A 26,123-nucleotide genomic window follows, 5' to 3' on the forward strand; every position below is an offset into this window, starting at 1 on the left:
CCTCAGAGAGTCTACTGTAAGTAGCCAAACCAAACTCACTGCCTTCGTGTTGATTCTGACTCATAGCAACCCCATAGGGTTTTCGAGACTATAAATCTCTTCAGAAGCAGGCTGCCACATCTTTCTCCTGCAGAGCCACTGATGGTTTGAAACTGCCCATCTTTCGGTTAACAGATGATTGCTTTAACCGCTGCACCACCAGGGCTTCTCACCATAAGTAGAGTATCCTTATAATTTATCATTGTCCCCTTCATACCCCTTTTCACAAGTTGTAATTATATAATTACATAACAAAACAAACCAAACCCAGTGCTGTGGAGTCGATTCCGACTCATAGCAACCCTATAGGACAGAGTAGAACTGCCCCACAGAGTTCTCAAGGAGCGCCTGCCGGATTTGAACTGCCAACCCTTTGGTTAGCAGCCGTAGCACTTAACCACTATGCCACCAGGGTTTGCAAACATACTTATATGTAATTATATATTCATTTGACTGTCTCTCCTACTACATTAAGTCAGGCAAGGACCATGACTGTTGTTCACTATTGTATACCCAGCGCCTTTTATAATGTGGAACATAGAAAAGGTTCTTAATAAGATTTATCAAATGAGTGAGCAAATGAAGAAAGCATAAGGTCATGTAGAAGAAATTATGTAGAACATTTGATTGTACTGCAAATGTGTGCTTTTCAAACCGAACAGTATCCTGTTAAGCAATCCTGTTGCACTTAAGTTCTGTCTCCGTCTGCTGTCATCCTCCAGCCTTATGTCTAGATTCCTTAACCTTGCACCTCTCTTTCAACAATTCAGTGACGTTAATCCCTTTCAGTTTGTTGTCCTGTCACCACTACCCATTCCCAAAAGTATTTCAACTCTCTGTTCACCCCTCAGAAACTCTGGTGGCATAGTGGTTAAGAGCTGTGGCTGCTAACCAAAAGGTTGGCAGTTTGAATCTACCAGCTGCTCCTTGGAAACCCTACGGGGCAGTTCTACTCTGTCCTGTAGGGCCACTATGAGTCAGAATCGACTTGACGGCGTTGGCTTTGGTTTTGGTTTTGGTTTTTTTTTTTTCAACCCTCTCTCCAGCCCCTTGTAACCGCTAATAACATTTGCCTTTTTAGAACCTCATCCAGTTCTAGAAAAAGAGGTGTTTTATATTCTATTTAATCCTTGAGCTGTAGGCAGCAAGGTGGTGCAAACAGTTAAATGCTCAACTACTTGTGGAAGGGTTGGTGGTTCAAACCCTTCCATGAGTGCCTTGGAAGACAGGCGTGGCAATCTGCTTCTGAAGGATCACAGCCTTGAAAACCCTATGGAGCAGTTCTACTCAGCACTCATTGGGTCACCAGGAGTCTGAATTGATATGATGGCAGCTAACAACAGCCACACTATAGCTGTGCTCTTGATCTACTGGTCTCTACCTGGACCCTGCTCTACCAGCTATTTCTTCTTTTTGCTGTACTCCTGTAGTTACAACCTTTTCTCTTCATGAGCTCTTTTCCCTCAGCTTGGTTAACTTGTTAACATTTTTCCTATGCCAGATGTGTGCGTGCATGCACACACACACACACACACACAATAAGAAAGCCTAAAAAATAGCAACAACAACCAAAACACTCCCTTGATCTTGAATCTCCTCTCTACCTCTGCTTTATAGCTCTCCTTCCCTTCCTTCCTAGCCAAAATCTTTGAAAGAGTAGACTCTATTCTGTTTCTAGTCTTTACCTCTATTCATCTTCTTTTCTTTACTGAAGTCAGTAGGTTATAACCTACTCCACTACCATAGGCCACTGGTGGCTTTCTAATCGCCAAATGTAATGGATGCTTTGGATTTGTTGACATGACCAAGCACTCACTTCTTTAAATTCTCTTTTTGCTTTCTAAGACACCACTTTCATGGTTCTTTTTTTACTTCTCTTAATATATCTTCTCAGTTTCTATCATTGGCTTATCTCTTTATTTCTTAAGTGTTTACATTTTAAGGGTTTTGAACCTACCCCTCTTCTTCTTAACCTTGGTTCTTCTCTTGTATTTATTATCTGAGTGAACCTTCCCACTATTCAAACAGGTACATAAGTCAGAAATTTAGGAGCTAGCCTATGCTCCAGCTTCACTTGTTTTAGGTAGTCAGTCATCAAATCCTATAAATTTTATCTGAAATATCTCTCTCATTGGTTCCCTTCTTTGCATCCCTATTGCCGTGCCTCAGTTCCAGCTCTTTTCATCTCTTACTTAGACCACTATAATAGTTCTTTTATGTCCAGTCTGCCACTTTGCTTCCAGAGTATTTTTCTAAAGCACAGAACTAATCATTTGTATACATCTTGCTTAAAAGGATTTATTGACTCTCTGTTGAATACAAACAAACAAAAAAACCTGTTGCCATCGAGTTGATTCCGACTCATAGCGACCCTGTAGACAGAGTAGAACTACCCCACAGGGTTTCCAAGGAGCACCTAATGGATTTGAACTGCCGACCTTTTGATTAGCAGCTGCAGCTCTTAACCACTACACCACCAGGATTTCCACAGAGCATAAAATTCTTCTTGCTGTGGCATTTAAGATTCTCAGCTATTTGAATCTTTCCTGTCCCTTTAGCCTTATTTCTTGTTTTGCCCCGTAGTGAACCCACTGTTCTGGAAGTGCCATTTCATGTTTTCGTGCCTTAGCTCACACGGCTGCCACCTCATAGAATACCTTCGCATTCCCCACGTGCTCAGAGGACAATTACTGATTTTTTAATAAAGACTCATTTAAAGTGTTGCTTCCAAATTAAAGGCCTTTTCTGATTCTTTAAGGGCATCTATAGATTTCCTGCTATACCCTACGGAGATGTCTACTGTAGAAACTTTAACACTTTTTTTGCATTTGATTATTTAGAAATCTCTCTTTCAAATAGAGTGAAAGCTCTTTGGTTGCAGGGAATGTTTCATCTTCATGTCCCTGGAGCCTGTCACATGATACCAAAACCAACAACAAAAAAATCCCAACTTATTAAGTCGTTTCTGACACATAGCGACCTATAGGACAGAGTAGAACTGCCCCATAAAGTGTCCAAGGCTGTAATCTTTACAGAAGCAGACTGCCACATCTTTCTCCCTCAGAGCGGCTGGTGAGTTTGAACCACCAACCTTTCAGTTGGCAGCCAAGTGCATAACCACATCACCAGGGCTCCTTGTCACATAATAAAAGTTCAATAAATACTTTTTTAGTAGTTGAATAATTCACTGAAAAAGTGTGTGATAAAGTATAAAAGAACATTTAACCTTAGACAGTCTGTCTTCCTACATTTATAAGTAACCCGGAAAACAAAACAAAACAAAAAACCCCACCACTGTCAAGTCGATTCTGACTCATAGCGACCCTGTAGGACAGAGTAGAACTCCCTCATAGCATTTCCAAGGAGCAGTTTGTGGAAAGGTTAGCAGCTGACGCTGTTAACCACTATGCCACCAGCGCTCCTCCTACATTTATATTCATGTCTAAATCTTTGTGTGAGAATTAAATCTAGTCCCGTGTTCTACAGTCCCTTGTGGATGATGTCCCAGAACTCTCCCTGACAGCCACTCATGCTCTCCAGCTATAGGAATAAGAAGGGACCTAAGAGGTAATTTATTATGGCCTGATCATTTTTATTCTCAAGGTTAAGTGGCATTTCCAAGAACACAAGTTGAATAACTAGAACTGGGGCAGTGTTAGAATGCTCAGTCCAATTCTCTTTCTCCTCAACCATGTTAGAATGAATGTGATTCCTCTGGCATCAAAGTGTAACTTTAAAAGACTTGCATTTAAGAATAAAACATTTTGAAATTCTATTTGACAGTTTTACACAGTAATCAACTGGAAATATCTATTTAAAATGATGATTATAAAAAATTTTAAGTTGAGCCTGGGTTCAACATTATATCAGCCTTTGTTTTGAAACATATGATTCACTTGACTTGCTAAAAAAAAAAAATAATTTTTTTTAAAGCCATCTAAAATTAAACACTTATCATAAGCAGCGTATGGAAACAAGTAATTTTATGACTACTAACCTTTTAGTGGAAACCCTTGTGGCATAGTGGTGAAGTGCTATGGCTGCTAACCAAAGGGTCGGCAGTTGGAATCCGCCAGGCGCTCCTTGGAAACTCTATGGGGCAGTTCTGCTCTGTCCTATAGGGTCACTATGAGTTGGAATCGACTCGACGGCACTGGGTTTGTTTCTTTTTTTTTTTTAATTTAACCTTTTAGTAGTAATAAAAGACTGACAAAGAAGTTACATGGCTTTTATTTCTTTAGAGTTTTAGATGACTAAAAAGTGCTTCTTCTATTTTAGGTGAAGGGCAAGACAACACACAATACAGGAGAGGTCAGCACAACTGTACTAAACCAAAAGCAAAGAAGTTTCCTGAATACAACCAAACACTTTGAATGCCAGAGTAGCAGGGACAGGGATCTGGGGACTGTGGTTTCAGAGGACATCTAGGTCAATTGGCATAACAAAAGGTATTAAGAAAACATTCTGCATCCCACTTTGGTGAGTGGTGTCTGTGGTCTTAAGCGCTAGTAAGCGGCCATCTAAGATGCATCAATTGGTGTCAGCCCACCTGGAGCAGAGGAGAATGAAGAACACCAAAGACACAAGGTCAATATGAGCCTAAGAGACAGAAAGGGCCACATAAACCAGGGACTACATCAGCCTGAGACCAGAAGAATTAGATGGTGCCCAGCTACAGCTGATGACTGCCCTGACAAGGAACCAAACAGAGAATCCCTGATGGAGCAGGAGAACAGTGGGATGCAGACCTCAAATTCATGTAAAAAGACCAGACTTAATGGTCTGAGTTTAGCGGGACCCCGGAAGTCATGGTCCCCAGACCTTCTGTTAGCCCAAGACTGGAACCATTCCCAAAGCCAACTCTTCAGACAGGGATTGGATTGGACTATAAGACAGAAAATGATACTGGTCAGGAATGAGCTTCTTGGCTCAAGTAGGCACATGAGACTATGTGGGCAGCTTCTGTCCGGAGGCGAGATGAGAAGGCAGAGGGGGACAGGAGCTGGTTGAATGGACATGGGGAATACCGGGTAGAGAGGAAGAGTGTGCTGTCTCATTAGGGGGAGAGCAGCTAGGAGTACATAGCAAGGTGTGTATTAAGTTTTGTGTGAGAGTTTGACTCTATTTGTAAACTTTCACTTAAAGCACAATTTTTAAAAAAGTGGTTCTAAAATTTTATTGAGAATTTTTTTAATATATGTGATATAATTTTACTATAACTTAGTGGTATTAGAAAGTCTCTTCCAATTAGAAAGCGTGGAAAGCTTGTAATTGTACAGTGTATTGTTTAGTCATAAATCGATCCTTTAAAAATAAATATCTAACAAGGTAGTTCTAGTATATCCACATCATGAAATAGAATATATAACTTAAAAACATATTAAGAAAAACAAAAAGAAAAACCTGTTGCCATCGAGTCGATTTCAACTCATGTGGCAGAGTAGACCTGCTCCGTGGGGTTTTCTTGACCCATTGTTATGGAAGCAGATTGCTATGTGTTTCTTCAGTGGCGCTCCTGGGTGGCTTTGAACCATTAACCTATAGGTTAGTAGTCCAGTTAAAACTGGGCTACTAACCTTAAAAATATATTACCAGGGACCTTAAAAATATATTACCCATTGCTGTTGAACTGGATTCTGACTCATAGTGACCCTATAGGACAGAGTAGAACTGCCCCATAGGGTTTCCAAGGAGCAGCTGGTGAATTCAAACTGCCAACCTTTTTATTAGCATCTAGGCTTACTAAAAAAACTAGGACCACTTAATTTGTATTTAGCATTCTAGACTATTCCTGTTAATAAACCTCTGTGATTATTATTGGAGATCATGCGATCGTATAAACATCTGTCACAATTTTAGAAAAAGGAAGAAATTGGCAAAAAGGAGAAAAAAACTGAAGTATTTGCTTTGCAAAAAACTGTATATAATTTAAAATACATGATTTTATTAAAATTAGTAGTTTACTTTGAGGCAACGTTTAGCAACTTATTTACATTTTAAGTATAAGTTTATTGCTGTTACGTATTTGAGTTTACCTGAAGAAAATCTTATATATAAATAAATATGAAACTTAAAAAACTTTTACCTTTATATATGTGTATAAAACCAAAAAAACCAAACCAGTTGCTATCAAGTCGATTCCGACTCATAGCAACCCTATGATAGGACAGAGTAGAACTGCCCTGTAGAGTTTCCCAGGAGTGGCTGGTGGATTTGAACGGCCAACCTTTTGGTTAGCAGCCAGGCTCTTAACCACTGGGCCACCAGGGCTCCATCTCTCTCTCTGATTTGTCTCATCTCTCTAATCTATCACAAAAGAGATAAAGCCTTTTTTGTTAGCATTATAAAAGGATTGTGCCTTTATTATTCATTTCAGTGTTTCTTCACCTAGTGAAGTCTCCTAATGTCTAAAACACATTTTTAAGAAATTTTCTTCAGATAACTTTTACCTTCAGCTGTGGTAAATTGTATTATTTAGGAAGCACCTTAGCCCACTTTTGAAGGATATCTGATATATTTGCTGTACGATTTTCTATTTAGTGCTTGAAGGAAATGTCTGTGGCATTAGGAAAAAAAATTGAACAGGCTCTTCAATTATTCATAAACTTCTCTTCCAGAACATAAGCTAACATGGATGAAAAATGACACATTGTTTTTCCACATTAGCAAAAATTCTTCTTATCTCAAAACTAATATTTCTTTAACCATTACCTGATACTTTGGCTAAGCAATAGATTATACTGTTATTAGGAATAAAAATCGAACACTAAGAAATACTTTTCAAACAGAAGGCATTTTCCTTTTCCCTACTTTATGTGCCCAGAGAACATATTGCACTAAAAAACACATCAATAAAAAATTCAAATGTGCTTTGTGACAAATATTATTTAAAACAATATTGTAAGTAAATAAAAACTTTACTACCTACTAAGATTTCAACCCCGGTGAATAAAGAGAAATTTTGGGCCAAAATTTGATGTAACTGAAACCAGTAAATTGAAAAATGTTTCTTTAGAATTGATTAAGATTGTTGTTTCAAATAAGATAATATGTAAAAACCAGTGTGAATAGTAAATAACAATACAAATGTATATTTTAACTTCTGTTAAGAAAAGTCCTTTCCTTATATTCATTCTATTTTCTGATAATCCTGAACATTGGTAGGTCCTTCTCTTTGTTGGGCTGAGATCTGTCCCATTAGGCAGGTAGTGTGCCTTGCACGTATGGGAAGGGCCCAGTCAATAGCTCAATAAATGAATTTGTACTTCCATGACTTTATACTATTTCAGTTTTCTGGGATGCTAGGAGCATGTTTTTGAGTTCCTATGAGATGCTGTTTTATGTGAAGGTTTTTGTAATATTTGGGTCATAGAAATTATGCCCTAATCCTTCTAGTCAAATTTTAGGAACATAAAAAAAAAAAAAAATTTTTTTTTTTTTTTTAGTTAATTAGTCCACCATTTTACATTCTATAGCATTACAAATTGCCAAATTTTGACTGTTTTTGACAAGTAAAAAAGATAATTTTGTATGATTCAGCCTGATATTTCAACTCTAGGATTATGTAAAACAGTTGAGAACAGGCCAAACTAGAAAGGGCCAAAACCGGCTTTTGATAGGGAAGCTGAGGAGAGATATATACCTTTTTGTAATGTATATGAGCTGTAAGTTGCTAAGTTAATTACAATAGTGTTACAAATACACTTTTATTGTTCCATATACATGCCTGTACTGGACAGTTGTCTTTTACCTGTCTAACATCTAGCCTCTCCTTTGCTCTCTCCCATATCAGATACATTTGTCACAGAGTCCCTTACTGCTAGGGCAGGAGAACATGATCTTGGCTTTGAATCAGAAGTTAGCAACTTGGAAAAAAGGGACTGTGCGGAATCCATTCTGGGCATAGGTTGTGTTGTCAGTTGTAACCATTATGTCTAAGGCGGTGGTGGCAGCAGTTCTAGCCCGTGTACTTCGTCCGGGTTTTCAGTGATGCCAACTCTGCTACCTCATGCTCTGTGGAAGAGGGGGTGGTGTCACTGGACCTGTTCTCCACTGTGACTTTGGACATCTTCCTTAACTTCACAGCCTTCCAGTCTGATACTCTGGCCCCCCCAGTGCACTTATATAAAATCTTTTCTGCTTAACTCAGCCCAAGTTGGCATCCGTTGCTTACAATTAAGAACCAGTGATTTCATGGAATTTTAATCATATATTGCTTAACTGTCTTTATTACCATAGAAGAGGGATGAAAACTCATTTGGTGGCAGTCACTAGCAGTAAAGGATTTTTAGCTTATGCTCCAAATTCATAGACCGTGATCGAAATACCACATTTAGTGCTTGCTAACCTTTGGGAAGGAGCCCTGGTGGCCCAGTGGTTAAGTGCTCAGCTGCTAACCAGAAGCTCAGTGCTTTGAACCTACCAGCTGCTCTGCAGGAGGAAGATGTGGCAGTCTGCTTCTCTGAAGATTACAGCCTTGGAAATCCTATGAGGCAGTCTTTCCTATAGGGTCATTATGAATTGGAATTGACTCGACGGCAGTGGGTTTGGTTTGGAGCCTCTGGTAAGTATTACAAAGGTAAAAGAAAATTAAGAATTTGAAAATGTGGTGGGATAATTTTGAGATGTTAACTGAGTTTATATCTTTCAGCTTGTATTTTCTTATACCCTTTGTTCAATGCCTAGCCTCTTCCCAGGCAGTTAGCACCCATGTTTTCAGAAGAGAGATAATACATCAGAAAAAGTAGAGGAAAGATCTTGGAGTTCCAGAACTAAGTATAATGATGCGTTCTTCCTGCCACTGATGATAGAAAAGATTCCCTGGGATGGGTGTGGAAAAGCATTAGAGGGCAAGCAAGAGTGTCTACCTCCACCATCCCATGAAAAAAACAATAGAAACCGAGATAAGTCTGAGAGCAAGAGTGACTGTGCTCCATTTCTGAGACATGCCCATACAAGCAGCAAAACTAGAGTTCCGTATGCAACAAAGGCAAAGAAGAGAGATGATTGTGTTGGGTGGCCTGATAGTGTTCTGACTCTTTCCTACTTGCCCCAAGAAGCTCTGCTATATCTGTGTGCTCAAGAGTAGTAAAGGACCTCAGACAGCCCCATTGAGCTCCTGTTTGCCGTACTATGGTATGGCAAGCAATAGAACGAAATCTTGTATACCTGACAGAGCACAAAAGTTGCAGAGTCATCATATATGGGAACGAGGGAGGCTCCAGCTGCAAAAAACCAAGTGTGGTGCGTGTCTCAGAAGATGCTATATGGTGATCCAAGGCCGGGATGCTACTTCCCCATTAAAACACTTCAACACTCCACAAGCTGCCTTCTCCTTCAAGTAAAATAGCCTCAGGGAAAGAGGAGTACATAGAATTGCTAGTGATTAAATTTCTTCCACTAGGAAGACTTGTATATTCTGTTGTCATTGTTAGATGCCATCGAGTTGGTTCCAACTCATAGCAACCCTACGCACAACAGAATGAAACACTGCTGGGTCCTGCACCATCCTTATAATTGTTGCTGTGCTTGAGTCCACTGTTGCAGCAACTATGTCAGTCCACCTCGTTGAGGGTCTTCCTCTTTTCTGCTGACTCTGTACTTTACCAAGCATGATGTCCTTCTCCAGGGACTGATCTCTCTTGACAACATGTCCAAAGTATGTAAGATGTAGCCTCAGTCATCTTTGCTTCCAAGGAGCATTCTGGTTGTACTTCTTCCAAGACAGATTTGTTCATTCTTTTGGCAATCCATGGTGTATTAAATATTCTTTGCCAATACCACAATTCGAAGGTGTCAATTCTTCTTCAGTCTTCCTTATTTATTATGCAACTTTCACATGCATTGATGCTTGGGTCAGGTGCACCTTAGTCTTAAAGGTGACGTCCTTGCTTTTCAACACTTTAAAGAGGTCCTTTGTAGCAGATTTGCCCAATGCAGTGCATCTTTTGATTTCTTGACTGCTGCTTCCATGGGTGTTGATTGTGGATACAGTAAAATGAAACCCTTGACAGCTTCAATATTTTCTCCATTTATCATGATGTTGCTTATTGGTCTAGTTGTGAGGATTTTTGTTTTCTTTATGTTGAGGTGTAATCCATACTGAGGGCTGTGGTCTTTGATCTTCATTAGTAAGTGCTTTAAGTTCTCTTCAGTTTCAGCAAGCAAGGTTGTGTCATCTGCCTAACGCAGGTTGTTAATGAGTCTTCCTCCAATCCTGATGCCCTGTTCTTCACATATTCTAGCAAATAATCTGAGAAGCTGGACTGAGGTATAATATCAAAAACCCATTGCTGGAGAATCAATTCTGAGTCATAGCAACCCTTTAGGACAGTAGAACTGCCGGATAGAGTTTTCTAGGATGTCATCTTTATGGAGGCAGACTGCCACATCTTTCTCCCATGGAGCAGCTTGTAGGTTTGAACCTTTCAGTTAGCTCAGCCACTGAGCCACCAGGTCTCCAATAGGTGAAGTATGAGAAAACAAACTCGTTGCCATTGAGTTGGTTCTGACTCATAGTAACAGATAAGTAAAAAAAAAAAAGTTACTTGCACACGTAAATCTCCCTTGCTTAGAAGTAAGTAATCTGCATTATAAAATAATTTATTTTTTGAATTGGCATTTTTATAATTAAAGACAACTGTGTGTTACAGTAACATTTTTGTATTGCTTTTATTTTCTTCAGAGACTGCAAAAAGGACATTTCAAGCAAAAGGCATCTTGGCAGGAGAGAGCAGAAGTTTTAAGCCTCATTTAACCTTCATGAAATTGTCAAAAGCACCGTGGCTCCGTAAGAGAGTATGTTCACATTTTTATTGCAAGCCTTGTTTTACCAGGCCACACCACCCTTAAGCATGTCTGGGGCGTGAATGACATTTGTGGTGGTTTTTGATGCCCTATGACTATTGCTCCTAGGATTCTAAGTCTCGTTGGTTCCAATTCCCCAGGGTGTGGAGAGGCTCAGAATCCTCCACAGAGGCTGTTACAGCTGTGCCCTCCTTTGCCACTACGGTTATTAGCTGCATACTTTAATCATCATTTACTGCTACTTCTCTTGCCACACCTGCTTTGTACCTGGAAAGCGTTGAGCTGGTGCCAGGGTTCTATTTTGCTGCTTTCTTTGCTTATGGTTGTTTATAGCCTGTTGCACTCAAAGCCTTCTCCACTGGCCTCCATATGCTGGTGCTGCTCACTGCATGGGTTCTTCAAGGTGGGAGGAGTTTTTCTATCTCCCTACCCTTTTACTACAGCTTTTTCAAGCTCCCAAAAGACCACCTTGCTCTTTTAGCAGTTGCCTGCACTGAGGACTTGGAGTAAGTATATCAGGGATTGGTTAGAGGGTAACTGCCATACTCAAAAGTCCTTCTCCCTGAGAATGGTCAACAGTGACACAAGCCAAGGGACATGTCTTTTGATTTCTATCTCAGGGTGATTTGCTGCCTCCCCAAGATACCCCCTCCATCCTTGAAAGCAGTTTTGACTTCTTTTGGATTTTGAGCATTTCTCCTTGAATCCTAAGGGCACCCTTCCTTGTTTTTCCCCTTTCAGTCTAGGGAATTCCTTGTGCAAATAAAGACTTCTGGTGACCTGTTCTGATATACCAGAGTTTTGGACATGGGCATTCAGATTAATATCTGTTCCCTACTTTCCATGACCCTTTCCTGATACTAAGACAGATTTGCAACTCTATAAATGAAGACCATGTTTATTAGTAAATACATCTTTTTTTTCTCATCTTGGCACATTTGGTATTTAATTATGCTCAGAAAGTCTTTTTTGGTTCTTTAAAATATGGGTTTGGGTGCTTTATCATCCTGTGATTATGAGTTGTTTTCAAGTTGTTGTTAAAGATGTCCTCAAAAAGATATCTTGCATGGTTTTTTGATAACCATGCCATAAATACAATAATAACTGTATTAGGTACCATTCCAGAGTGTGTTAGCTAAAAATAAGTTGTATATATAGTAATAGATTTTGAAATATGGAATGATAACAACTTACAAAACTTGTAGACTGACAGTTCACTTCTTTACTCATTATCTTTCTTGTTTTGCTTTCAAATGGATTGTCCTCTCCCAGTGGTTTCAAATTTAATCACAGAATGACAAATCAGTGGTGAAGGTAATGTCCCCATTTCAAAATGTTTCTTTGTCTTTACAATATTACATTTGAAATGAGAGAGCCCAAGGACATTTATCAAAGCGGTGTTTATTCTAGAATCTATATTTCTATATTTCAGACTGCATTTAAATTATTCCTTGGCAGTTAATTTCACAGAATTGATGTCTTCACTTTATAGAATAGGGTCAGGAGGCTTAGAAGGCTTAAGGGACTTAAAGAGCCCTGGTGGCACAGTGGTTAAGTGCTTGGCTGCTAACAGAAAAGCCAGTGGTTTGAACCCAGTAGCCGCTCTGCAGGAGAAAGATGTGGCGGTTGGCTTCCTAAAGATTTACAGCCTTGGAAACCCTATGGGGAAGTTCTACTCTGTCCTGCAGGGTCACTGCGAGTCGGAATTGTCATGACGGCAGTGGGTAAAGACTTAAATGAAATCACATTCAGCACTCTGTGTAGAATCCATTTGACCTCATTCTCAGTCTCATGTTCTTTCCTCCCACTGTCCAACTGCAGTTCGTCTAAATTCATTTCTATATGTGAAGAACTTCCTGGTCCTAGTCATATTAATTCAACAAATATTTATTGAGGGCCTACTGTGTGCCAGGCACTGGGTATTGGGCATAGAAATTTGGTCGAAATAATAAGAGTCCGTACTATTTGGTCCTTTGAAAATAGTGTATATAATCTAAATCAGATTGTATTTTGTTTATATTAGAATGCTTAAACTATAGAAAATAAATTTTAATGTTACCATGTTTAAGAAGGCCAAACAATTTTTTTCTTTTAATCTATATGGAATGGCTCTGTTTCTGCTTACTACTATGATGTTCCATGTTTCTGAATGTTTAAGGAAATGGATCTTAAACTTCGGGATTCGTGAATCAGTTTGCTTGTTGAAACTGCAGATTTCCATCTTCTGCCCTCATGTCTGGACTGGGGCCCAGGACCTTGGCTTTTGGTGTTCAATAAGTGCCTTAGGTGATTTGGATACAGATGACCTGCGGAGTAGTGTACCTGGAGACCCACTGGCTTAAATGGATCCAGCAGCTTCTCTCTGCAGCAGATTATTGGTTTCACTGTAAAAGTTAAAATCAGTATAAGAAGGTGACATGCGTAAAAATAGATTTCATTGCTTCATTATGAGTTGTGGTTTGAAATGTTTATTTTTAAAAAATAGATGGTCCCTCAGTCTCTTGCTTCTTAACGTTTTTAAGAAGTACTCCCTCTCACTGCATTTATTTCACACTCACACACTCAACACACACACACATGCAAACACATATATATGTATGAATACACACGAATACATGTATATAGTTTCTTTAAAACAGAAATAGAATCATACTGTATTATTTCAATATGTCCTAATTTAAACATTCTCCTCTGATGAATAATTAGGTTGATTTCTGTTTTTTGCTGCTACAAACAATGATGCTTGTTTATCCTTGTTTATTTTTATTTGGACAGATAGGCCAGTATTTCAAAGAACCCACTCCTCAAAGTGAAACTCCAAGGTCAAAGGGTGGTGTGTATTATAACTTCTCAAAAATACTGTCAATTGCCTTTTAAAATAATGGTGCCAATTTATATTTCCAACTTCAGTGTGTAGGAGGAATGTTTGTTAGGGTAAATTTGTGGCAGAAGGACTGTCAAAGATTCTGAATGGTAGTTATTGAGTTGACATGGGCCTTTTACCTGTGAATTATGCAACTCACATCAAAAAAAACTTAAAATATTCATATCCTTTGTTGCTGAGATTTTCTTAAGGAAATAATTCAAAAGAGGAAATTCCTTATGCATTAAAGATATTTACGGAAACATTACAATAGGGAAAAAGTAGAAGTAATTTCCATAACAGTAGGGGAATGTTTAAATCAGTTATGGTAAATCATATCATTGATCTAAGCAGCTATTAAAATAGATACATATAAGGATTATATAACAGCATAAAAAAGGTAAATTAAATATAGAATGTATATTTAATTTTTGTTGTTTGTTGCTGTCCAGTCAGCTCTGACTCATGGCAACCTTATGTATAACAGAATGAAATGTTGCCTGGTCCTCTACCTGTCAGCCCATCTCATTGAGGTTTTCCCTCACTTTCACTGACAATCTACTCTACTAAACATGATGTCCTTTTCTAGTGATTGGTCTTTCCTGATTACATATCCAAAGTAAGCGAGCCAAAGATTCACCATCCTCGCTTCTAAGGAGCATTCTGGCTGTATTTTTTCTAAGACTGATTTGTTCGTTCTTGTGGCAGTCTATTGTATATTCAGTATTCTTTGCATACTATAATTACAGTTATATAAAAATAGTTTCCTTAGATTTTTCCCTGTACAACATCATAACGTGCATCACAGCATTTCAGAGGTAAAAAGTGGGTTCCCATAATTGTTCTTTTAGTCCATAATTTTTCTAGTAGATCAGTGACTAGAGTTGGCCTTAATGTCACCCACAATATAGTAAACCTGCCTTGACGTATTCAAGATTCCTATCCTGGTTCGTTGGAGAATTGCTGGAGTTCTGAGAGAGGGTAGAGCCTTGGTAAGCTGTGCATAGAAGGAAGTGCTAATGAACAGTTAGATGTCCCATGAAAATTCAGGGATGAGGGAAAGCCTCTGAATTCAGAAAACTGAAAGTTCCCATTATCTTGGGGAGGGTTACTTTATTTCCTGGTGTAAATATATAGTGCAAAGTGAGAGTGACTGAAAAGGAGCTAACTGATATCTCCCACTAAGATGCTTTGTTTTGATGTTTGGTGCTAGTTGGTATACTCCTTATATTTCTTTTTTTTTTTTTTTTTAACTTATTGTGCTTTAGGTGAAAGTTTACAGATCAAGTCAGTCTCTTATACAAAAAGTTATACACACCATGCTGTGTACTCCTACCTGCTCTCCTCTTAATGAGACAGTACATTCCTCCCCTCCAGCCTATATACCTGTGTCCATTCAACCAGCTCCTGTCCCCCTCCCTCTTCCTTCTCATCTTGCCACCAGACAGGAGTCACCCACATGGTCTTATGTGTCTACCTGAGCCATGAAGTTCACTCCTCACCAGCATCACTGTTTATCTAGTAGTCCAGGCCAATCCCTGTCTATAGAGTTGGTTTCGGGAATGGTTCCAATCCTGGGCTGTCAGAGCATCCGGGGACCATGACTGTCAGGGTCCCTCTGGTGTCAGTCAGACCATTAAACTTGGTCTTTTTATGAGAATTTGAAATCTGCATCCCACTGTTCTCCTGCTCCATCAGGGATTCTCTGTTGTGTTCCCTGTCAGGGCAGTGATCGGTGGTAGCTGGGCACTGTCTAGTTCTTCTTGTCTCAGGCTGATGGAGTCTCTTGGGCTCATATTTACCTTGTGTCTTTGGTGTTCTTCATTCTCCTTTGCTCCAGGTGGCTTGACACCCATTGATGCATCTTACATGGCTGCTTGCTGGGGTTCAAGACCCCAGACGCCTCTCACCAAAGTGGGATGTAGAATGTTTTACTTCTTATATTTGACTTGACCTGCTAGAAGATCTTCTGGAAATCATTTTGTATAGTGAGTAGGCACTAGTGCACTCCTGTGATACTGATGGTACAATTTTAGTTGTAAGTATGATAACTTATTGTCATCTACAGGAGGCATAACGTGGTATTCTGTAGGCATACCTGAATTGATTTTTTTTTCACCTGCTAGTTATTGTCATTGTTTTATACAATAGATGTCTGAAAAGCCATAATCCATGCTGACTCAGAGATTTAGAGTTGGAATCATAATGGGTCAGTTCATGAAGGTAAAACATCTCATTGACATAGAAGATGCAAACAGATGGCTGGTACAGGGGATGAGTGTTCACCACTACTGGGATGGCCGTGAAAGTCTCATGTGAAGATCCCCTAATTGTGTTCAGTGTTGGGTATAGAAGTTCCAGGGCTTCTGGGTCCCTAAAAAAAAAAAACCCAAACCCGTTGCAGTTGAGCGGATTCTGACTCATAGCAACCCTATAGGACAGAGTAGAACTGCCCCACAGAGTTTCCCAGGAGCAACTGGTGGATTCAAACTACTGACCTGTTTGTTACAGCGGTAGCTAGTAGAAGTATCTAAAAGCCCAGTGAGGTAACCAGAAGTACAGTAGATTGTGTTCAGAATTTTGAACTTCCACTGCCACGGCATAGTATTCTGGTTCCCCAGTGTGTGAACTGATTTGATGCTGAGGACAGATTCTGGGAAAGGGAAAGCTTTTCTTTGACAACTGTGTATTTTTCTAACATAGGAAGATAGTCACTGTGTCAGTTTTTTGTATTCCTAGTTTTACGAAATTCTAGTGGGTATACTGCATTAACTGAAAAAAAAACCCCAAAAAACCAAACAAACCAAACTTGTTGCCATTGAGTCGATTCTGACTCATGGCACAGTGATTGAGAGGTCAGCTGCTAACCAAAAGGTCAGCAGTTCGAATCCACCAGCCACTCCTTGGAAAGCCTATGAGGCAGTTCTGCTCTGTCCTATAGGGTCTCCATGAGCCAGAATTGACTCAGTGGCAATGGTTTTTTTTTTTTTATACTGTGTTAGAGAATATCAAAAGTTCAGCTGTTGTGAATTTTAGAGATATTTTAATTATCACTGTGCTTGCAGAGTTGTAAATTTTTTTGTCAAATGAATCCTCAAAAAACCTTACTAAATTACTGGATTCTGAAATAGTAATTGAAGGCATTTGTAGTTTCCATAAAATGTATTTGCGTGACATGGTTTTTCTGCTGTGTGTTTAGCACCATGCCTTATACAGTGTATCCTTTTGGATTTATTTTTGTCATTGAATGACCCTGTGTTTTTCTGATTTAAACATGGCAAAAAAAAATTGGTTAGAAGTACGTGCTAACACTTGGTGGCAGAAAAAGACCAGTTTCAAATCAAACAGGCATTTTAATACAGATCTAGGTTCCCCCAAAATACATGTGGTATTTTAAAGGTTAGATAGGTTGTTTCTGAGCACAGATTATTTTCTGAGCTGCTTAAATCTTTCCTGATTTGTGACTCTTTCAAATCACTAAGGTAGAAGTTAAACTAATGAAAAAAAAATTTTTTACTCGCCGGCGTTTCTTTGCAGCAGCTTCGTAAAGACAATGAGAGAACTTCAGAAATGGAAAAAAAAAAATAGCCTTTAGAAGTGATTGGCTGCTACTTTGACTTAGATGGTTTGCTTTGAGTGTGGAAGTTGATATGGTGATTGGACCATATGATGATGATGTTCACGTGGAGGAGGGGACAAGAGCATGCAGGGCAATCATTAGTAGGAGTGGCAACGAGAGGTGGAAGAGATCTTGGGGATGAAGATTGTGTTCTCGTAATACCATTAAGGGGGTAATTGCAGTCTCTGGATTGTTTGATGATTGAATAGGACTGTGATTGTCATTAAAAATTGCTCCACTAGAATGACTGAATCCCAGCCTTCCTTTGCACCCTTCCCCAGCCAGGATCTCCTGCTGTGATCTTTTCTCACCCTGTACTATATTTACTCTGTGTATCTTCTGTCAAGTAGCACATTTTCTCAGGATTTTGTTGACTGGCCTAGTATAATTTGGGTGTCACTTTCTTGGATCTGAATGATAGTGGGCCATTATGAACCATTACTTAATTCAGGAACACAAGGATATTCCTTCTGTAAGGAATCTTGATAATAAACTTGAAAGAGTATGAATTTTCCTGTTTTGGCAATGTTGCTGATAGGGTGTTTGCTTGCTCTGTGCCCTCAAGTTAATTCTGACTCAGTGACCCTATAGGACAGAGTAGAACTGCCCCATGGGATTTCCTAGGTTGTAATCTTCTTTTTTTTTGTTTTGTTTTAATCTTCATAGGAGCAGATTGCCAGTGTTTTTCTTCCTTGGTGAGTTTGAACTGCCAACCTTTTGGTTAGCAGCTGAGCGCTTAACCATTGTGTGCCACCAGGGCTTCTCTCTTGCTTACTCTTAATGAAAAGAGAAGCTTCATCTAATTGACTCTTGGCATCCTGTGCTATTCTGAAATGCCTGGTTAACATTTTGGTCAAATACACTACCTTAGTTTCACATAGAGATTTTTTTTCTTTAACTCTCTGATTGACTTCCTAGTGTGGGTGGAAGAGAATGACAGAATGGAAAAAGGAACATGATGGCAATTTAGATCCAGATCTCTCCACCCCTCTTCCTGGAAACAGTGCAGAACTACAGGGACAATAGGAAAAATGTCACAAACAATAATGTCATGGATTGAGTTGTGTCCCCCAAAAATGTGTCAACTTTGCTAGACCATGATTTCCAGTATTGTGTGGTTGTCCACCGTTTTGTGATCTGTTGTGATTATCCTGTGTGTTATAAATTCTAACCTCTATGATGTTAATGAGGCAGAATTAGAGGCAGTTATTTTAATGAGGTGGGAGTCAATCTATAGGATTAGGTTATATTTTGAGTCAATCTCTTTTGGGATATAAAAGAGAGAAGCTAGTAGAGAGATGGGAAGTTTATACCACCAAGAATGAAGAACCAGGAGTGGAGCGTGTCCTTTGGACCTGGGGTCCCTGCGCTGAGAAGCTCCTAGACCAGGGGAAGATTGATGACAAGGACCTTCCCCCAGAGCCGACAGAGAAAGAAAGCCTTCCCCTGGAGCTGGCACCCTGAATTCAAATGTCTAGCCTCCTAGACTGTGCAAGACTAAGTTCCTCTTTGTTAAAGGCACCTGCTTGTGGTATTTCTATTATAGCAGCACTAGATAACTAAGACATATAGCTTTAGTGAAACTAGGATATAGAGAAAAAAACCAAACCAGTTGCACTCAAGTTGATTCCGACTCATGGTGACCTTATGTGTGTCAGAGTAGAACTGTGTTCCATAGATTTTCAGTGGCTGCTTTTTCAGGTGTAGATCACCAGGTATTTCTTTCGAGGGGGTCTCTGGATGGACTCAAACTGCCAATCTTTTGGTTAGCAGTGGAGTGCATTAACTGTTTGCACCATCCAGGGACTCAGAATATAAGGAAGTCCTGTAAAGTCCAAATTATCTGCCAGCGTAGCCAGAAACAACTGAGATCAGCAGGATTTGCGTGAGAAGCTACTTCTGGGTGGAAAGAATACAGATTGAAGAGCCGAACAATGGGTGATGGATCTCAGAATTCACTGGCAAATTTCCACTCCGAGGATGAGGGCCCCACCATACATAGTAAGACTGCACAGAAAGTGTGAATGGGGGCCCAGAGGAGGTGAATCTCAGGAAATAGCACCGTCAGCAAATGAGGAGAGTGCCTACAGTGACAGTGAAGGAGTTCAGGGCGGGTGGTAGAAGCCCTTCTGGTCTGGGAGACAGAGCAGGCACGGTTTGACAGGGGCGCATATTTTAGTCTATCACTGTAGCAAAAAAGGAGGAGGCCCTTGAGCAAAGAAGACTACATGGAAGATGACCCTGGCGCCTTCTCCACCCATCCCTGAAAGAGGGCACTTCAGATGCCCTTGGCGTCAGCACACCTTTATCCTTCCTGATAAAAGCCTGCCTTAAAAATATTTAAACATGAGAGAAATATTGGTATGGGAGAAAGCAGATTGTCTCAGTAACCCATTCCTGAATCCCCTAATGTCACTTGTCTTAATTACTCACTGTTTTTAGTTGTTTTCCAGTTACTTCTCAAATTACGAAGTGCATTTAGGTCTAAGATTACAGTATGGAATTCTTTTTGGAAATTTATCAATTAAAAATCAGTAAATAAATAAAAGACAACAGCAAACCTCTTTTTGCTTTAATGGCTTTTTAAAACTGACAAATGAAATCTGATGTGAGGTGAAATTGGAGTTTCTTCAGAGATAGTCTGCGTGCCATTAGTCGGCTGTCACCTGTTGTGCGTTAAGGAAATACTGCTCTTGATAATTCAGGCTTAAGTAATATTTTCACTTCAAACATCTGTATTCTGTGGGCACTTTTACCTGTATTCTGGTATTTGTAACCACAGAATACATTCTGATTTAAGTGTAATTTAAGAAACAGTTTTAGAACTGGTATTAGAAGATACAACAATAAAGTGTCCAAGTTAATCGAAATCACATGTGTTTGCCTTAACTATGTTAAAATATAAGTGTTGTGTCTATTTCAACTATTACTTCTAGTTATGGGAATTATTTTCCTCAACAAGTTATTTTTGGAAACCTTCGTCAACTGATAATTAATTTCATTTTCCTAGTCAAAGACAGAATGGAGCATTATATCCTATAAGAGACTCTGGCAAGCCCCCACAGCAGATTGATTATGGACTAAAGGAAAAATAGAACATATGGCCAAGGAAAGTGACCACATTATATTATAAAGTAGCGTCACTACAGAATTATTTATTTTCCATACACTAGCCAACTTCTGACTCAGTTGAATAGTCACATAAAAGCAAACCAGTTGAAATTATTTGGATGGCAGTAAGATTTCCTCTACCTCTGAAAAGGATGGCCAAGCTCACTGGCCAGCCAGTTCTTATTAATTATAATTAACTGCAAAATAAAAGAAGATAAAACTATATTTTTTTCTTTGAGCCTCACTTAGACTTGAGGCTCAGTTTCAATCCAGAACTGTAACTAGTTTACATTGGAATTATATACCCATTCCTAAATATGAGTTGGTTTATTTTGACTGCTCATTAGGATCTTATTCTCTCAAGAAGAGATACCTTAAAAATGGAATAGCAAAGTAAAGGGAAACAAATCTTACTGACCCCTTTGTCAGGGCCAAACCTCACATTATCTGTAGTTGAAGACCTAACAAAACTGGCTCCTATCACCGTAGGAGCTAGCCACCCTTGGTTACAGTAACTCCAGGTTGGTTCCTAAAAAAGGTGTTCTGCCTCTAAAACCTACTTGATGGCAATGTTTTTAATTCTTGGCAGTTTGTGCCACCATTTTGGAGACCTGTCGTGAAGGCTTTCTAAATACAGTGTTATCTTTACACTGCCATCAGTCTAATGACCAGAGTATGAAAGTACTTCCTTCTTTTAGGTAATTGACACCTGCCATATCCCCACAGTTTAATTTGGTTATAATAATTTATTATATAACTTTATTTATAACAGAACATTTCTTTCGTGGTAATTTCAGTTAAGGTCCTCAGTATTATCGCAGTGTTGTTAATCAGCCATTATTACATGAGAGAATGTTCTGACCCTCTTTAGTGGCCTTACACCTTTGGCAACATCCCTTATCTATCCATACCCATTTCAGTTTTCATTACTTGGAGTCTACCTTGTGCTCACTGTCCTTGACCTACTCTGACAATCAGAGAATGGTGAGCAGAGTACTCTGCACTCTTGGACTTCCATCCCAAATATCTCTAGAACTTAACTCAGTGGAATTAAATGGGAATGAGCTGGAAGGATACGAAAATCATATCAAACATATTTCTGACCAGGTTGTAATCTTCCATCACACATATCCCTACTGGCAGGTGTCTGAAATGTGCAAAGTGGGGCTGAAGTAGAAATGAGGGGCTAGTGTTAGGCTTGCCTATCTAGCTTTCCTGGGACCATGCCCACTGTGATAGCACATCCTGGTTATAAGCAAAAGGCTGATACACAGACTTTCATCCTAAGGAAGCAGTGCCTTGTTTCTTGTTCTCATTCTCTTAACTTTTTTCGTGTGTGTGTGTCTGGGGGTGGCGGGGAGGGGAAGGGAGAGGGTAAGGGGTCCAAACCCACTGCTTATTTTATTACTCTAGAAGTGCTTCTTGACATTTTGAAAAGATTTCTTAATTTCTAAAGTCTTTAAAGAGAAGGCTTGATGAAGATTACTGACTGGTCTAATATCTTTTTTACTTTTTGACACATTATGTAATCTAACATTTATAGATATATGCTGAATCTGAGTCCATTAGAAAAGCTGTGTAACACCTATAATTATATAATTCAAGAGTATACAAAGGGTATATCTCACACTATTAAATGCTTGATTAATTTTGAAAAGTGGAGAAAAGAAAGGTTTCCATTGCATGTTAGGTATAAAATTATTCTACATAGCAATGTGTGTCATATTAAAAAAGTAAATCTTTGTATACATTCTTGTTTTACTAAATAAAAGATGTATGTGCATACCTGGAGAGAAACATTCATTTTGAAATTGGTTTAAGGGCCACACATGATTCTTGGATCATATGTTTAATGACTGTCCATACTCAACTACTGTATTTTCCCCTACCAAACCCCCTGTTATCTAATATGATATCCAGGGAACATTTTCAACCAGATAAAATACAAAGGCTTTTTATCACTGAGCACCTGTCTTCCTTGTTCCATTTCCTAACCTATAGCACACTCAGTGAAATCGCTAGTGTCTTTTTTTCTTTCCCGCCTGTTCACTTGGTTCCTGGCACATTTGCTTGTTAGGGCGCCTTCCTCTGTTAGGTGGGGGCTTTTGTCCTAATTGTGCAGGGAATACTCCCCCTTGGACAGTTGGGAGAGGATGAATTAGTGAGGCAGTGAAGCAAGGTGATTTGTAGAGAATGGTGTGTGTATGTACGTGAGTGAGAGAGAGACAGACAGACACAGGGACATACAGAGGAGGGAGGGAACAAGGGAGCATGGAGTGTTGATGGGTGGGGAAGACAGGAAATCGACTAGTTCATATGAAAGTAGGGAAGAAGCAAATACTAGATGCCCAGAAGCAGGGTGAGCTGTAAAAACGCTTTAGATCTTTCTTGTTAAAATTATGGTGCTACAATTAGTGATGTCTGCGGAGTCCTGGTGGCTTCTGTGGTTAAGAGCCTGGCTGCTCACCAGAAAAGATTTGGCAGTTTGAATCCACCAGCCACTCCTTGGAAACCCTATAGGGCAGTTCTCCTCTGTCCTGAAGGGTCGCTATGGGTCAGAATTGACAACAATGCGTTTGGTTTTTTTTGGTTTATGGATGCATTAAGGAGCCCTGGTGGTGCAGTGGTTAAGCACTCAGCTGCTAACCTAAAAGTGAGTGGTTCTAACCTACCATTCACTCTGTGGGAGAAAGATATGGTAGTTTGCCTCTGCAAAGATTTACAGCCTTGGAAGCCCTATAGAGCAGTTCTACCCAGTCCAGTAGAATCACTGTGAGTTGGAATTAACTTCATGGCAGTGTTTTTTTTTTTCAAACGGACTTATTCAGGATACTTTGGTGGTGTATAAAAAAAATATATAGCCCTTCTAAACTTAAGTATTTAAACCCTCATTTGGATTGCACTTGAGACTATAGTTAGGTCTGAAATTCTGTCTGTAGATAATCTAACTGCTTTCTCCTGTTTTGTTGTTGAGGCCCTGAATATGTTTTACTTATGGCTTGCTGGCATTATTTATTTAATATTGGGATGTATTGATTAGAAAAGAAAGCTATTGCATTATAGGAGGAAAACATATTAGACTAAGTGGTAAGTGTATAGACTATATTTGGTGAGAAATTTTGAGGTGAGAGTTTATATTTTATCTTAATTTGTAGAGATAAAACGCTTATGTCAGTGAATTCAGGAGAACGTGTACCAAAGAGCAAAACATTAGGAAAACAGATGTGATTGGGAGGAGGAGGAGGCTGTCATGTGTTCATATTTTCAGTGGCCACAAGACTGTGGTGAGCCAAGAACACAGTTGGAGTTTGACCAAGGGAAGTGGAGAGTCCAGCTGAGCTTGAGCTGTGTAGAAATCATTCTTGGATGCCTCAGTTATGGGGCCCCTTCTTTGTTTCATTATAATGAGAAAAGCCACATACAGAGGTTCACAATAAACAGCTCTGTTGCGAAACAGCATATGCCCTCTCTTGGTCCTCTTGAGAGGGCTCGAGGAAGAATTGAGAAGACGAGGGAGAATCGAGAAGACGTTTGCGAAGTAGTCAGAGAATGAGTTTACGTGACGATAGACTAAATTCTAAATAAAGGTGCTATACTTTTCCAGTGCTTATTATACAGAACTCCCAAGTTTGAGAACTTCTTGAGTACCACAGACTTGACATCTCTTCATTGAACAGGGTCATGGTCAATATAAATGAACTAAATGTTTGTGGACTGAAGTGTGTTTCTTCCTCTGTTGTATTGATGCCAGTGCTTCGTGGACCAGGAAGCAATACAGCATATTCTCTTTGTGACTAGCACCGTAAGGAGTTGCATCACCCTCCTTCTGTGGTTGCTTTCCTTGACTCTTGATGCCACCAGGGAGCATCCAGCTCACCAGGAAGTATCAGAATAGGTAAAGGAGGTGTCAACAGTAGATGAAACACCTAGGCTCTAGCAGCTGTGTTTGTACTTACTGCTTATGGAAAAGTGCCCTATTGTAAATGGTAGCTAAAATGCTAGGGTAAAGACTTTCTATTTTTCTTTTCTCTGAAGCATCAAGTTTACCTAAGTCAGGAGTGCTGAAAGCAAGTTTATAAACAGAAAGATTGAGGAGATCATCTGTCTGAAAAGCCCTGTGGTGAACTGGAGTTCACCATAAAGTTACTTCAGCATAAAGTAAAATGCAGAACTGAGAAATGCTGTATATTCATATGAACAGCTGGTGTACAAAACTGGGACGATCTCTGCCTGGTATTTTACTTAATTATTAGGATATTAACCATGTAAGAAGAGTTGTTTTCACAGCCTGGACTATCTGGATTTTTTTTTCTGTGTATAAGTAGTGTCTATGAATTTTTCCTCATCTTCCTCTATGAAATTTATTCACTATGGAGATTTAATTATCACTTGATTAGTTAATATTAATGCAGTGTATTATAAGCAGATATTTTAGAATGCTAGGTTCCCAAAGTAATTTTCAAAATATGGTAGTATATATGATATTTTAAGAATTACTAATATTCTTAGAATTAAATAGCCTCAGTTATCCTGACTGAGAGGAGCTGAGGGGACACTGCAGCTGACAAGGAGGTAATCAAGTGTCTGTATCAAGAGGAAGCTGGAAATGACAGTAGTGCAAGTAATAACAAAAGGTTATTACTTTACAAAAGGGATGGGAAGGAGCATTAAAAACTTTAAAATAAGTCTTGCCCCATGTAAGCTTCCTATCAGTATATACTGTAATTTTTTTTTTTTAAACTTTGAACCACCAATATGTACATTTTAATTAGGGGCAGTGATCACTAGCAATGATCTAATTTTGCTTTTGAGCCACGTTAAAGAAATATATCCTTTTTCCACTTAGGAAAATGGGTGTAAAAGATTACCACTCCTCTTTAACCAGCTGACAACCCAAAATGAAAAGCTACATTGGTTTGGCTTTTGATTTATATTCTTAGATTTGGTTGCAAGTCATTTTCACAGGAAATGCGTATTTTTCTTTTTTATAGCTACTTGCATGACAGGAATAAACTGCTGGGAAACCCAGCAGAGCTCCAGGAATGCCATGCTTATATCAGTAGGACAGTTTCTTTGTCTGATATGCAGCCTGTTTATGGTTTGATCAAGGAAGTTGTCATTATTATTGTAAGAAATAATAATAAATTATCTTTTATCACAAAAAGTCTTAAACTTCTGAATAAAATTAGCATTCCATCATTTCTCTAGCCACAATAACTTTGTAATAGAAGTTAAAAATTAATGTGTATTTTATCTTGCAGAACCTTACATGAATAATCTTCAAGTTCAGATTGTTAACCAGTGTGAATTTTTATCCTTCATGGCTCTGTACTTCCTGTATTGAAAATAAAATTGAATGGATAGTAATATGCCCTTAGCCCTCTTTGGTACATATGAAATTATGCACACCATTTAGCTAAATGTAAATGATACTGTGAGTGCTTCCTGAGTAAATAATTTTCATACTTATAGATTTAGGCATCAGATGATTCTAAAAATATTCATCAATGCTCTCAAGAGCATTTTTTTTTTTTTTTCTGTAGTTGGCTATTTGGGTGCCAAGTTACAATCAAGAATGACGTTTCTCACAGTTTCACTGTACATTGTATCAAAGGTTATCAGGTAGCTTTGCACATCACTGATAATTCTCCCTAAACTGTGACTAAAACTAGGCCAAGGGGAAGT

The 26,123-nt window shown here is 39.0% G+C and overlaps 1 protein-coding gene across 8 annotated transcripts in view; it reads left to right on the plus strand.

Annotated features, from left to right (window-relative positions):
* The window catches only part of AKAP7 (A-kinase anchoring protein 7), a 158,991-nt gene that overhangs the window by 53,919 nt on the left and 78,949 nt on the right, over positions 1 to 26,123 (plus strand). For all 8 annotated transcript variants that reach the window (XR_007519279.1, XR_007519280.1, XM_049900819.1 and 5 more), the window contains one exon: positions 10,724 to 10,836. Coding sequence is in view for 6 of the 8 variants with exons in the window: in XM_049900819.1 (XP_049756776.1) it covers positions 10,724 to 10,836 (113 nt within the window). In the remaining 2 variants the exon portion in view is untranslated. The remainder of the gene's footprint in view (positions 1 to 10,723; positions 10,837 to 26,123) is intronic.

The sequence above is a fragment of the Elephas maximus genome, chromosome 1 (genome assembly GCF_024166365.1).
Source record: "Elephas maximus indicus isolate mEleMax1 chromosome 1, mEleMax1 primary haplotype, whole genome shotgun sequence".
Taxonomy (NCBI): domain Eukaryota; kingdom Metazoa; phylum Chordata; class Mammalia; order Proboscidea; family Elephantidae; genus Elephas; species Elephas maximus.